General features: G+C 39.3%; 1 protein-coding gene across 1 annotated transcript; it reads right to left on the bottom strand.

Annotated features, from left to right (window-relative positions):
• Positions 1-1,738: 1,738 nt before the first annotated feature.
• LOC138356115 (gastrula zinc finger protein XlCGF8.2DB-like) lies at positions 1,739-9,107 on the bottom strand. Its single transcript, XM_069311865.1, has 2 exons — positions 8,657-9,107; positions 1,739-2,226 (listed from the first exon to the last, which is right to left on the bottom strand). The coding sequence occupies exons 1-2, from the start codon at positions 9,105-9,107 to the stop codon at positions 1,739-1,741; spliced, it is 939 nt and encodes a 312-aa protein (XP_069167966.1).
• Between the last annotated feature and the right edge of the window lie 5,682 nt (positions 9,108-14,789).

Raw genomic sequence — 14,789 nt, forward strand, 5'->3', positions numbered from 1 at the left:
ACCTGAATAAACATCTAAATCTAAATATCTAAATCTAAATATTGAGAATAATGCAAATATAAACAACTGATGTAAATACTAGCAGTAATTAAGCCTAGGCTAACTATATTCAATGAAATACTCCAAAAAAAAATTAAATTCTAGTCATGGTAATATACTATAAATGAAAAATGCCACTTTATAAAATGGGTTAATACAAGTGGCAGAGTCAGGCTAATATTATTGTCAGATCAGAAAATATAATTGCCAGTATTCTAATATAATTATGTCAGGATAATACATTTACCAGCACGCTAATGTAGCTGCTGGTGTCAGGCTAATATAATTGCCAGTCAGGCTAATATTACTGCTAGTTAAGATAATATAACTGCTAGTCAGGGGGGGGTAATATAATTGCCAGTCAGACTTATTTAATTGAGTCAGGATAATATAATTGCCAGTCAAGCTAATGCAATTCTCAGTCAGGATATATGTAATATAATTGCAAATCAGTATAATATTATTGCAGGTTAATATAATTGTCAATCAGGCTATTATAATTGTCGGATTCAGGCTAATATAATTGCCGGAGTCATGCTCACATAATTCAGTTAGGATAGTATAATTGATAGTCAAGCTAATGTAATTATCAGTCTGGTTACATGTAATATACCCTGTAATTGCAAGTCTGATTGATTAATACAATTGCCAGGCAAGATAATATAATTGCCAGAGTCAGGATAATATAATTGCCAGAGTCAGGATAATATAACTGCTATAACATAAATATCTCAGTCTGGCAAATATTATTTAACAGCCGAGTAATATATATTACTATATATCGTTGGGCTAGAGATAATATATTTTTCCAACTAAGAAAATTATAAATGCCAGTCAGGCTAATATGACTACTGAACTAAGGTTAGCCTTTTATCAGTATCTATCTTAATGCACACAATAATACAGGTGTTAGATCACTATAACTACTGTAGATAGGCCAGACTACTAAAAATATCGGATGCAAATATAAATGAAGAGGTTTAGCTGAAATAAATTCCTGTCTAATATATATTTGTTAATGATTTATATATCTCAGTCATTAAGCAAAATAACAAAAATTATTTTAATATTTCATAAAAATAGTACAATAGTATATATATAAAACCACAGTTAAAAGTTAACAAATCAACTAGAGTGCTTTTGGCTTGCTTTCAAGCCTTCAACTGTGGTGGCAGTGATGGCACTGCCAATGCCAGCACTGTGGCTGTGAAATATTGCCACATTTCTTCTGTGGCAGAGAAGAAAGTGGAACGGAAGCTATGAGGTGCACAGATATCAAAAGACAATTGGTACCAGTTGTACATACACGATCATGACAACAGAAAGGAAAATAGGGCAGGGGTTGGAGAGTGAGAAACAAGTTACAGTGAAGTAACAACACCATGTTTTTGAATACAGTATACGGAATTGGGTTAGCTAAAACGGTATAAAAATATATAATGAAATAATTGGTTGCAGCTATGGAGAGTGCAAGATATTTCTGATAAAGTTTACAATTTCCAACAATTTTAAAATTGGAAAAATGGTATTATAAGTTAATGAACTAATATGTGCTTTATTTTACAATATACTTAAAACATTTTCTGATTTATCTCTCACACTCAAAATGTTTAACCTATCACCCAAATGCACCATCTTGTGAGTTTTCATACTACAAAGATGACTGAATCTCTTCCAAAACTCTGGACACTCATGAAGGTTAATCATTCAAATGCACTAACACGTGTGCTTTTATACCGTTACGTGACTTATATAATCTGCCACATTTATCACACTCAAAAGGCCTTTCTTCTGTATGTACTAAGATGTGACGTATTATTGATCTACATTCTCTAAACCTTTTGCCACACTCATCGCACTCAAAAGGTCTTGCATCAATGTGCATCATCATGTGAGTCTTCATACTTCCAAGGTGTCTGAACCTCTTCCCACACTCTGGACACTTATGAGGTTTTTCACCCAAATGCACTAACATGTGACGCTTCATACTTCCAAGATGAGTGAATACGTTCCCACACTCTGGACACTTATGAGGTTTTTCACCTGAATGCACTAACATGTGAGTCTTCATATGTCCAAGCTGACTGAACCTCTTCCCACACTCTGGACAATTATGAGTTTTTTCACCCGAATGCACTAACATGTGACGCTTCATACTATCAAGCTGACTGAACCTCTTCCCACACTCTGGACAATTATGAGGTTTTTCACCCGAATGCACTAACATGTGAGTCTTCATATGTCCAAGCTGACTGAACCTCTTCCCACACTCTGGACAATTATGAGGTTTTTCACCCGAATGCACTAACATGTGAGTCTTCATACTTTTAAGGTGTCTGAACCTCTTCCCACACTCTGGACAATTATGAGGTTTTTCACCCGAATGCACTAACATGTGAGTCTTCATACTTCCAAGCTGACTAAACCTCTTCCCACACTCTGGACACATATGAGGTTTTTCACCCGAATGCACTAACATGTGAGTCTTCATCCTTCCAAGCTGACTGAACCTCTTCCCACACTCTGGACAATTATGAGTTTTTTCACCCGAATGCACTAACATGTGAGTTTTCATTTGTCCAAGACGAGTAAATACCTTCCCACACTCTGGACACTGGTGAGTCTTCATCTTCTTTATGATAGGTGCAGTTTGTGGGAAGGTTTTCTCCTCGGATGACTGCATGAGTGGTGATGCTGGGTGACGCCTCACGTGGGGCGTCAATGTTAAGGCTTAGGCAAGGCTTGAGTGTTGTTTCTTAGGCTGTTGTAGAGTTAGACTTGATGTGAGCACTTGAAGGTCAATGGTGGGCTTCTTCTTTATGATAGGTGCAGTTTGTGGGAAGGTTGTTGTGTTGATTTAGGGGCGACGACGATCGTACGTGGGAAGGTTTTATTCCGGTCGTTTTATGCTCATGTCTGTTGTTGTGTTGATTTAGGGGCGACGACGATCGTGGGATCGGATGCGCCCCGGCTGCCCGATACCGGGAAATAGCGGAGGGATGGGGTCCCTATATAGTCTCTTCAGGCCATAGACCCTAAAATCTCCTCAGGCCACAAATTTTACAGTCTCTTCAGGCCACGGACATGACGGATGAAGCGGAAGGTATGGCGAAGGATGTCATGACGGACGTCTTCGTCTCTCGCACCTGCCCTGTCAACGAGAACGGGAACTGTGAGGCGGGGAATATTCAGCCTACGAACGGCACTCTTATTTATTTATTTATTTATTTATTTATTTATTTATTTATTTATTTATTTATTTATTTATTTATTTATTTATTTATTTATTTATTTATTTATTTATTTATTTATTTATTTATTTATTTATTTATTTATTTATTTATTTATTTATTTATTTATTTATTTATTTATTTATTTATTTATTTATTTATTTATTTATTTATTTATTTATTTATTTATTTATTTATTTATTTATTTATTTATTTATTTATTTATTTATTTATTTATTTATTTATTTATTTATTTATTTATTTATTTATTTATTTATTTATTTATTTATTTATTTATTTATTTATTTATTTATTTATTTATTTATTTATTTATTTATTTATTTATTTATTTATTTATTTATTTATTTATTTATTTATTTATTTATTTATTTATTTATTTATTTATTTATTTATTTATTTATTTATTTATTTATTTATTTATTTATTTATTTATTTATTTATTTATTTATTTATTTATTTATTTATTTATTTATTTATTTATTTATTTATTTATTTATTTATTTATTTATTTATTTATTTATTTATTTATTTATTTATTTATTTATTTATTTATTTATTTATTTATTTATTTATTTATTTATTTATTTATTTATTTATTTATTTATTTATTTATTTATTTATTTATTTATTTATTTATTTATTTATTTATTTATTTATTTATTTATTTATTTATTTATTTATTTATTTATTTATTTATTTATTTATTTATTTATTTATTTATTTATTTATTTATTTATTTATTTATTTATTTATTTATTTATTTATTTATTTATTTATTTATTTATTTATTTATTTATTTATTTATTTATTTATTTATTTATTTATTTATTTATTTATTTATTTATTTATTATTTATTTATTTATTTATTTATTTATTTATTTATTTATTTATTTATTTATTTATTTATTTATTTATTTATTTATTTATTTATATACAAGAAGGTACATTGGGTTTGTGAGAATACATTGGATAGTACAGAATTTACATTCTTGTAAAGCCACTAGTACGCACAGCGTTTCGGGCAGGTCCTTAATCTAGCAGATAATTTTAAGTAGGTAATTTCTATCAGAATTGATAAATGATAACAAATACATTGCAAGAGAAAAATGAGATGAGAGAGCTTAGTAAGTATATTAAAGCACATTGTTATATTAAAGCTCTGATTGATTACATTGACAGCTTGATTAGTAATTTAAACAAGATTAATAGACACCATACAGCAGATTGACAGCACATATAAGACAGCAATGATCACAATGGTAAAGATGTTCAGATTGGGTACATAAAAATTGGGAGACTGGGTAGCAAAAGATACAGATAAACAAGATTTATAAACACCATACAGCAGATTGGCAGCACATATAAGAAGACAGCAATGATCACAATGGTAAAGATGTTCAAATTGGGAACATAAAGGTTGGGAGATTGGGTAGCAATAGATATAGTGCAATTTTAAGGCAAAAAGTGAAAAACTATGAAGGTGAAATTAGGTGCTTTTTAGTATTGATTTTGAATGATGTAAAAGTTGGACAGCTTTTCAATTCAGTAGGGAGTGAGTTCCATAAACTGGGTCCCTTTATTTGCATAGAGTGTTTACACAGATTAAGTTTAACTCTGGGGATATCAAAGAGATATTTATTTCTGGTGTGGTGATAATGGGTCCTATTACATCTGTCCAGGAAGAGTTTCAGAGCAGGATTTGCATTTAAGAACAGAGTTTTGTAAATGTAGTTGACACAAGAGAATTTATGGAGCGAGATTATGTTTAGCATGTTTACGGAGTTAAACAAGGGGGCTGTGTGTTGTCTGAAAGCAGAATTTGATATTATTCTGATAGCAGATTTTTGCTGGTTGATGATGGACTTGAGGTGGTTTGCAGTGGTTGAACCCCATGCACAGATACCATAGTTGAGATAGGGATAGATTAGTGCATAATATAGAGAGATGAGAGCAGAGTTAGGTACATAAAATCTGATTTTGGAGAGTATACCAACTGTTTTAGAGACTTTCTTAGTTATGTGTTGTATGTGGGTACTGAAGTTGAGTCTCTTGTCTAGGAATAGGCCAAGAAACTTTCCATAATTTTTATTACTAATGTTTACGTTGTCTATCTGAAGCTGAATTGCATTTGTAGATTTGCTTCCAAATAGGATGTAGTAGGTCTTTTCTATGTTAAGTATTTTTTACGCATTTTTTTCTTTTTACCCATTAGTTTTAAGCTTTAGTCAGTAGTGTTTTTTCCTGCCCGAAACGCTTTGCGTAATAGTGGCTTTAGGCATTGTATGTACTAGCTCTTATCTATAAAGCCAACAAACTTTGTAAAATCTCTTTATGTATGTACCTTTGCCTAAATAAAAATTATTATTATTATTATTATTATTATTATTATTATTATTATTAAGTGTTAGTTTGTTGGTTGACATCCATAAGTGGACTTTTTTTAGTTCATTATTAACAACATCATTTAGTGTATGTGAGTTGGGGTTGGAGTAGATGAGGGTAGTATCATCAGCAAACAAAATAGGTTTCAGAATGTTAGAGGCATTAGGCAGATCATTGATGTATATAAGAAATAGAAGAGGCCCCAAGATGCTGCCCTGTGGCACTCCAACGGTTATTGGTAGAATGGGAGAGGTTATATTATTGATGGCTACACCTTGGTGTCTATCACTAAGATAGGATTGGATATAGTCCAGTGCATGGCCTCGGATTCCATAATGATGGAGTTTACATAAGAGGTAATCGCGATTAACAGTATCAAAGGCCTTTCTCAGGTCAATGAAGAGTCCAATCGGAAACTCATTTTTGTCAAGGGCTGCGTAAATTATATCAAGGAGACTAATAATTGCATCGTTGGTACTCTTTTGAGAGCGGAAGCCAAACTGACAGGAGCTAAGAATGTCGAATTTTACGTGATAGGAGTAGAGCTGTTTGTAGATAATTTTTTCAAATATTTTTGATAGTATGGGTAGGTTCGATATTGGTCTATAGTTGTTTATGTCTGCCGGATTACCTCTTTTATGCACTGGCGTTACTCTTGCTTTTTTAAGGATATCAGGGAAGGTATGACACTCAAGGGATTTGTTGAACAGCAGAGCTATAGGTGGCGCAAGGGCATGGGAGGCGTTCTTGTATACAATGGATGGGATTTCACTGATGTTCCCAGCTTTGGTTTTTAGTGAGTGTATGATGGACACAACATCTGTCGGGCTGACTGGTGAAAGGAGAAGAGAGTTTGGATAGCTGCCTGAGAGATATGTGTTGATATGTGTCTGAGTCTGTGGGATTTTACTTGCAAGGTTAGCACCAATCGATGAAAAGAAGCTATTAAATTTATTCGCCATTTCTAAGTCAGATGACGGTGTAAGGCCATCCTTAGAGAGTGTTATCTGGTTGTGGGAGTGTTGTTTAGTTCCTAGGATATTAGAGATGGTATTCCATGTGCTTTTCATGTTGCCTTTTGCTTCTTTGAATCTAGTCTCATAATATGAAAGTTTTGCTTTTCTTGTGATACTGGTAAGCACTGATGAGTACCTTTTAACTACTTCCTTTGAAACTAGGCCACTCCTAAATTTCTTTCCATATTCATGTTTTTTGTTGATTGATTTAATTATGCCACTTGTGAGCCACGGGTTATTTTTTCTTTTATGAGTTACTTGTTTGGTAAGGAGGGGACAGTGAGTGTTGTAGAGGCTTAGAATTTTGGAGAGAAAGAGGTTAGTTGATGAGTTTATATCCTGTGAATTATTAAATTCAGATTCCCAGTTAATATTGTGGAGTGCATTAGAGAGATTGCCTAAAGCTGATTCACTATGTAGCCTGAATGAAAGTTTCTTGGTTTCTGGTGGTGATGTGTCAATGTTTGCTATGAGGAAGGTAGGATAGTGGTCAGTTGTTCTGTCATAAATTACCCCAGATGTAAGGGGAGCTGTTATATTAGTCCACAGGTGATCCAGGGTAGTGGCAGATGTTTGAGTGACTCGGGTGGGCTTGGTGATTGTGGGGATTAGCATACAGGAGTGCATGCTGTTACGGAAATAGTCAACTTGAGGGTTGTTTTGAAGACCCAGGTCAATATTGAAATCACCTCCCAGAATGATGTGATTTTTGTTGAGATTGTTATTTATAATAAGATTCCTTCCATTGTCTGAGAATAAGGCTGTGTTGGTATTAGGAAATCTATAGATGGCACCGATAGTCAGGGAGGACTTAAGGGATTTACTGGAGAACTTGGCAAAGGTATATTCACAATAGTCATCTCTATCACTAATAACACTATTGCAAATGAAGGTATCTTTGTAATATATTGCTGTACCACCACCTTTTTTATTAGGCCTGCAGTTATGAATGGCTTTATAACCAGCTAAATTGTAGAGTTGGGTATAGTCATTACTTAGCCAAGTTTCAGTTAAAATGATGAATGATAATTTAGTACCTAGTGCTGTAAGTAGTGCATTTATATCATCAAAATGTTTACCAAGTGACCTAACATTTTGGTTGTAAACTGATAAGCAGGTGCTATTTAGGAGTTTGTTTTTTGCAAGATTTGCTGTGTAATACCTGCAATAATGATGATCAATGTGCTGATTTGTGTGGATATGGGACAGAAGATTTCGATCAGGATCAATATCAGTAAGCATGTAGATAAAATAATGTCTCGATACAATAAGATAAGCAATTACAGGAACAGATAAATACTCAGTCTGCTGTAAAATAGAAAGTAATTATAGCAAAACAACAATACAATAATATAACAATACAATAAGAGCTTACGAAGTATTAAGTCTGCTAAAATTAGAGAATAATTATGGCAAAACACAACATTAAATGCAAGTAAACAAAAGAATTGAGACAATTAGAGGTAGAATAAAGGTCACTAGATTACCATTGACGATACACAAGTTTGGTGGAGAGAACAAAAAATCAGTAGAGACTGTCAAGATGAATATATAAAAAATTTGACAAATGATAATTGTAAAGTAAAATAATCCTAAAGATAATAAATTTTATTTAGCTTAGTTTTTAACCTATAATTAGTATGAACTTAATTGAGAGAACAAAATGAGATCAATAATTGATTTCAATAAATGACATAAATCAATACAATTAAATTTAAAATTTAAATGGAATTGGGTAAGATTAGATTTAAGAGTAAAATTTCACAATGAAACTGAGGTAGATGCTTGCATAAGTGCATGGAAACTTGACGGATTATTTAGGAAATTATATGAATGAGAGAACATTAGGTAAATGGTAAGGCAGAGACAGCACCTTGGACAAAGTTAGATTAAGTTAGGTTAGGCTCAGGCACTGAAAGAGTTATTTTAAGTACTGGCATTGGTCGGGTTCAGGTTTTCAGATATACCACAATCTCTAAAGAAGGCCAGTAATTGTTGGTCACACTTTATTTCATATCTTTTTCCTGTACTTTCTTTCTTCGCAATAATCGTTCCATTCCTAGTGTAGAACTGCTTGATAAGACCAGGGTTTAGTTTGCGAATTTGACGAATTTGACTACTCTGTAGTCTGACGCGAGCGCTATGAAATCGAGGGCAGTGAAGTAGAAGGTGCTCCACTGTATCCTCCTGGGTCGGACACCACTGGCAGTATGGGGAATCTACCAGCCGTAGACGATGGAGATGTGCAGCCAGGAAGTTGTGCCCAATCCGGAGACGAGTGATGGCAGTGTCGAGGAGTCGAGAATGATGACGAGTCCATGGACGCGGGGTGGAATCAAAATTGCGTAGAAATTGCGTCTTCTTAAAAAGGGAGCGGGCATTCCAAAACACCACAGTATTCTCAGGATGGGGCGCCATTATCCCTGAAATACAACAGATAACTTTTTAACCACCAGTGCACAGACGTTTCCAAAGGGGGAACCACTAGAAAAAGTCATAAAACCCTCATACAAAGTAAGTAAAATGTGTGGTATCAATGACTTCCAGTCCAGAGGATGTTGATCTATGCTTCTCTCTGCCTGACGGAAGCGGTGGTCGGCTCTCGAACTCTCTTGACGGCGTCTGCGACTGGTGGGAGCCTCACTCTGGGCCTCATGTTCCCCCGGTGTCACAATCCCTTGGGAAAGTGCCTGGGGGACCAGAGGATCATCAGGACTGTCTGTTGGAGCAGTACCTCCTGATCGATGGGTGTGTCGACGACGCCGGTGTTGGCTTCTTTCAGGAGAGGCAGGAGGGTGACGAGTGCTAGGCTCCGGCCGAGACTGAGCGTCCATGTCTGTATCCGTGGATGAGTTTCCGTCAATGTCAAGGCTACCTAGGAGGGAAAATCGATTAGCAACCTGGGCGTATGAGGCATGTGACTGGGACAGGCAAGAGCGCCTGCTAGTTCCTACTTGTGAAGAGACCCGATCAGGGGGAACCTGGAGGCGAGAAGAAGCGATAGGCTGATTGAGGGCGCGCAACTTCTGGAACAGCTCATGTCGAGGAGTCCCCGCTGTTTTATGGTCGATGTCCAACTGGAGGGCCTCAAGATATACAGGGTAACTCTTAGACGTAACCTTATGATGGCCATGGCATAAAAAGCAGCGAGGTGTAGCAGAGCACCCACCGTTATCTCTGTCTGAATGGCCTGTTTTGCCGCAGTTTGCACAACGTGCTGCATTACGGCAGGTCAGGCGACTGTGGCCCAATAGATGACAAGCGTAACATCGTAACACAGGGAAATTGTAGGGCTGAACCTGATACGAGGTCCTGTGTAGTGCCACTCGGTCAGGAAGGTGCCCATCGAACTTTGCACGGACCATGGATGTCGGCCCTGCTGCTCCGCGAATCCTGGTAACTTCCAATAATCTCGCTGATGCACCCCCTAATACCTGCAGAGCGGCCTGGATGTCATCCACATCTACACTCTGGTCAATTGGGCCAATCTTCCCATACCGGGCCCGAGACTCCTCCTCCTGCGACAATACCTGTCGGCACCTGACAGGCCAGTCCCCCAACTTAATAATGTCGTATACGCAGATGTGTGATAGAGCCTCCTTTCTGATATGTAGCTTCAGTGCTGCACCCCTACCCAGGGTACGTATGGTCTCAGGCAGGCAATGTGGCCACAATACGGAAGCCTCGATTGCTGCACCTAAGGTACGAGGATTTGCAAAGACGCACTGACCTGATTCTGACTGGATTAGGACTACCACAAACGAGGAACGGGGTACCACAAGACTAAGGTCTTCTGAAGGGGAAGACATCCTCTTAGCATCTCGCTCTGGCGCACCATCAGCCGACTCATTTTCCAACAGACGTTTAATTTCCTCTCTGGGACTTGCTGTCAACATTCATGGCGCCCCCGCTCGGGGAGGCGTCCATTAGGGAGGCTCCGGCCTCCCCCGGTCCTGTGAGCCCTTGGGTAGCTGCAGTGAGCACACACTGGCCCAAAGAAGCCAGCTGAATTCAAAGATGAGTTCCAGGTAAGGTGTGGAAAGAACGTCCAGCCAGGAGCGTTCAATCCACGCGCCAAGATGGCCGACCTTCGGGCGGGAATCCATGCTCATGTCAGGACACTCACCGTCCCGTGTTGTGATAATGGCCACGACGCTCACCTAGGCGTTCCAGTGTTCTTTCTGGTGCCACACTTTATTTTTCCTACTTCTTACTATTGTTTGTAACTGGGTTCCTACATTTAACTCTTATGTTTTCCTCATTTTTCAAATTAAAGAATATGCTTGCAATTTATTTATTAAAATACAGTATAATGGTACACGTTTATATACTTTCTGAAGGAAACATTGCTCCCATGGTGAATGCACTACTTTGCATTTAAATTTTTTAATTTTGCCCCAAGGGGCGAGTTTATTGGGAAGCGTCACTCATCCGGTGAGTTGACACACCGCCATAGTGACAGTATTGGGCAGCGCCACTCATCCGGTGAGTTGACACACCGCCATAGTGACAGTATTGGGCAGCGCCACTCATCCTGTGAGTGGACACATCGCCATATTGACAGTATTGGGCAGCGTCACTCATCTTGTGAGTGGACACACCGCCATAGTGACAGTATTGGGCAGCGCCACTCATCTTGTGAGTGGACACCGCCATAGTGACAGTATTGGGCAGCGCCACTCATCCTGCGAGTGGACACACCGCCATAGTGAGAGTATTGGGCAGCATCACTCATCCTGTGAGTGGACACACCGCCATAGTGACAGTATTGGGCAGCGCCACTCATCTTGTGAGTGGACACCGCCATAGTGACAGTATTGGGCAGCGCCACTCATCCTGCGAGTGGACACACCGCCATAGTGATAGTATTGGGCAGCATCACTCATCCTGTGAGTGGACACACCGCCATAGTGACAGTATTGGGCAGCGTTACTCATCCTGTGAGTGGACACACCGCCATAGTGACAGTATTGGGCAGCGCCACTCATCCTGTGAGTGGACACACCGCCATAGTGACAGTATTGGGCAGCACCACTCATCCTGTGAGTAGACACACCGCCATAGTGACAGTATTGGGCAGCACCACTCATCCTGTGAGTGGACACACCGCCATAGTGACAGTATTGGGCAGCGCCACTCATCCTGTGAGTGGACACACCGCCATAGTGACAGTATTGAGCAGCGTCACTCATCCTGTGAGTGGACACACCGCCATAGTGACAGTATTGGGCAGCGTCACTCATCTTGTGAGTGGACACACCGCCATAGTGACAGTATTGGGCAGCGCCACTCATCCTGTGAGTGGACACACCGCCATAGTGACAGTATTGGGCAGCGCCACTCATCCTGTGAGTGGACACACCGCCATAGTGACAGTATTGGGCAGCGTCACTCATCCTGTGAGTGGACACACCGCCATAGTGACAGTATTGGGCAGCGCCACTCATCCTGTGAGTGGACACACCGCCATAGTGACAGTATTGGGCAGCGCCACTCATCCTGTGAGTGGACACACCGCCATAGTGACAGTATTGGGCAGCGCCACTCATCCTGTGAGTGGACACACCGCCATAGTGACAGTATTGGGCAGCGCCACTCATCCTGTGAGTGGACACACCACCATAGTGACAGTATTGGGCAGCGTCACTCATCCTGTGAGTGGACACACCGCCATAGTGACAGTATTGGGCAGCATCACTCATCCTGTGAGTGGACACACCACCATAGTGACAGTATTGGGCAGCGTCACTCATCCTGTGAGTGGACACACCGCCATAGTGACAGTATTGGGCAGCGTCACTCATCCTGTGAGTGGACACACCGCCATAGTGACAGTATTGGGCAGCGTCACTCATCCTGTGAGTGGACACACCACCATAGTGACAGTATTGGATAGCGTCACTCATCTTGTGAGTGAGGAACCTGTGAGGAACCTGGAAGTCAGAAAGCTGCTAAAGGCTGCATCCTGGGGATGTGTGTGTGTTAGATAAAAGTATATGTTGTTTAGATATGATGGAGGAAAAGAGGCCGAGAGTCGGTACATTAGACAACCGACGCTTAGAAAGGCGGGGTCCAAGAGCTAACAGCTAAATTTTGGAAATAATAAATTAAAATATTGAATACACACACTTACATGTTTCACATGAATTTGGCTGAGGGCTGATGGCCCCGTCGACGGGGCAGGAAGTCGGCGGTTGATCAAAGGCCTCCCACATCCTCCACATACCTGAGGATTTTTCCGGCTTAATTTTAAAGGGAAGTAATGTCTTGGTATTTACGGCTACAGCGGGTGGGTGGGTCCGTGGGTTATTACACTATGAGCGAAAACAATCGCCTATTCTGTATTTTATATTGCCGCTTGTAGAGCTAGAAGCTGTTGCCTCTTGTGTGCGTTGCACAAGGGGATTAATATCTGGATTAATATTTTTCAATATTTCCAGTATTTTTAAAGGTATCGCTCAAATACCGAAGATACTGTTATTGGACACCGCTTAATTGACAATGTCTCAACAACGCAGGCTGAAGATGTGCGTGGCTCCTGCTGTTGCAATGATGCTCATTTGTTTTTCAATGATGCACCTTAGTTGCCCCCTCTCTAACTTACCGTTCTAAATACCCCTTCTCCATCTCGCAAACATTCCCTCTCATACATCTCCCCCCCTTTCCTCCTGTCCCCCTGCCCACATTTTCTGTCCTTTGTCCCCGATGCCTTTCCCCCTGTCCCTCTCTCTGTCCCCCCTTTCCATCTCTCTGTCCTCCTGTTCCTCTCTCTGTCCTCCTGTCACTATCTGTACCCTTGTCACTCTCTGTCCCCCTGTCCTTATCTCTGTCCCCTGTACCTCTCTGTCCCCCTGCCCACTCTTTCTGTCCGCTGTCCTTCATCTGTCCCCCTCCCTTTCCTCCAGTCCCCCTATCCATCTCTGTCCCATTGTCCATGTCTCTATCTCTGCCTCTGTCCCTCTTTCTGTCCTCCTGTCCCCCAGTAGTAGGGTGTAAGCGCCACAGGTCCCCATTTTTTTTTTTGGGCAGAGGACCCCTGTGGGGTGTAAGCGCCACAGGTCCCCATTTTTTTTTGGGCAGAGGACCCCTGTGGGGTGTAAGCGCCACAGGTCCCCATTTTTTCAGACCAAATATCGCCTGTAGCGCTTGGGGGTTTTCAGGTCAGAAATATCGTGTGTAGCGCTTTAGGGGTTTCAGGCGAATTTGGGGAGTCACAGATTTGGAATTAGGGAATTCTTATAATGAAAAATAATGTCATACGAGTTTGCTAAAGTTCTTATAAGAAAAATAATTTCCGAGACTTAGAAGTTTGTTAAGGCCTTATGGGAGAAATTCAAATATCGTGTGTAGCACTTTAGGGCTTCCAGGAGAACTCTACGGACATGTTTTACATGTTTTCAACTTACAAAATCGTCTATGTAAGCCTTAGTTATTCATATAAATTTAGAAAATCACCTGTGTAAGTCATGGTTTTCAGGGTTTCGTACATCACACCCCCCTCCCTCCCCCCTTACCTCGCAATCTGTCGCGTCACCTTTATTTACTTTACGCCCGGACAGCCAGACGGCTCTTATCATATCTTATCTCCATAATATCTCTACCGTCCCTCCTCTCTCTCTCTCTCCTCCTCCTATTTCCTTACAACTATTTTCAGAGTTTCAAATAATCATAGAAGTTTATTTATATGTTTATGACCGAATTTGTAAAAGGACCATTTTCAGAGAATATTGTCTTAGATGTTTTGTTAAGGAAAACAGGCAACTTATCCATAACATTTAGTTTTATATCCATTTACGGCTATTTCATCTGTAAAGACCAAAATTGAACAGAGCCCAGTTTTAAGCTCATATTTCATCAGAGTCCAGTTTATACCGAAAATTCGCCAGAGTCTACTTTGAGAGCAATATTCGTCAGAGACAGTTTTAGCTCATATTTCATCAGAGACCATTTTATACCTAAAAATGAACAGAGTCCACTTTGTGAGCAAATTAGTCAGAGACAGTATTCAGCTCATATTTCATCAGAGACCATTTTATACCTAAAAATGAACAGAGTCCACTTTGTGAGCAAATTAGTCAGAGACAGTATTCAGCTCATATT

Source organism: Procambarus clarkii, chromosome 6 (assembly GCF_040958095.1).
Source record: "Procambarus clarkii isolate CNS0578487 chromosome 6, FALCON_Pclarkii_2.0, whole genome shotgun sequence".
Classification (NCBI taxonomy): domain Eukaryota; kingdom Metazoa; phylum Arthropoda; class Malacostraca; order Decapoda; family Cambaridae; genus Procambarus; species Procambarus clarkii.

Coding starts and splice junctions, on each gene's coding strand:
- LOC138356115 (XM_069311865.1), bottom strand. CDS start 9,107: ATGGCGCCCCATCCTGAGAATACTGTGGTGTTTTGGAATGCCCGCTCC. Junction 2,227..8,656: donor GGCCTTCTTTAGAGATTGTG/GTATATCTGAAA, acceptor ATAATTGTCCAG/AGTGTGGGAAGAGGTTCAGT.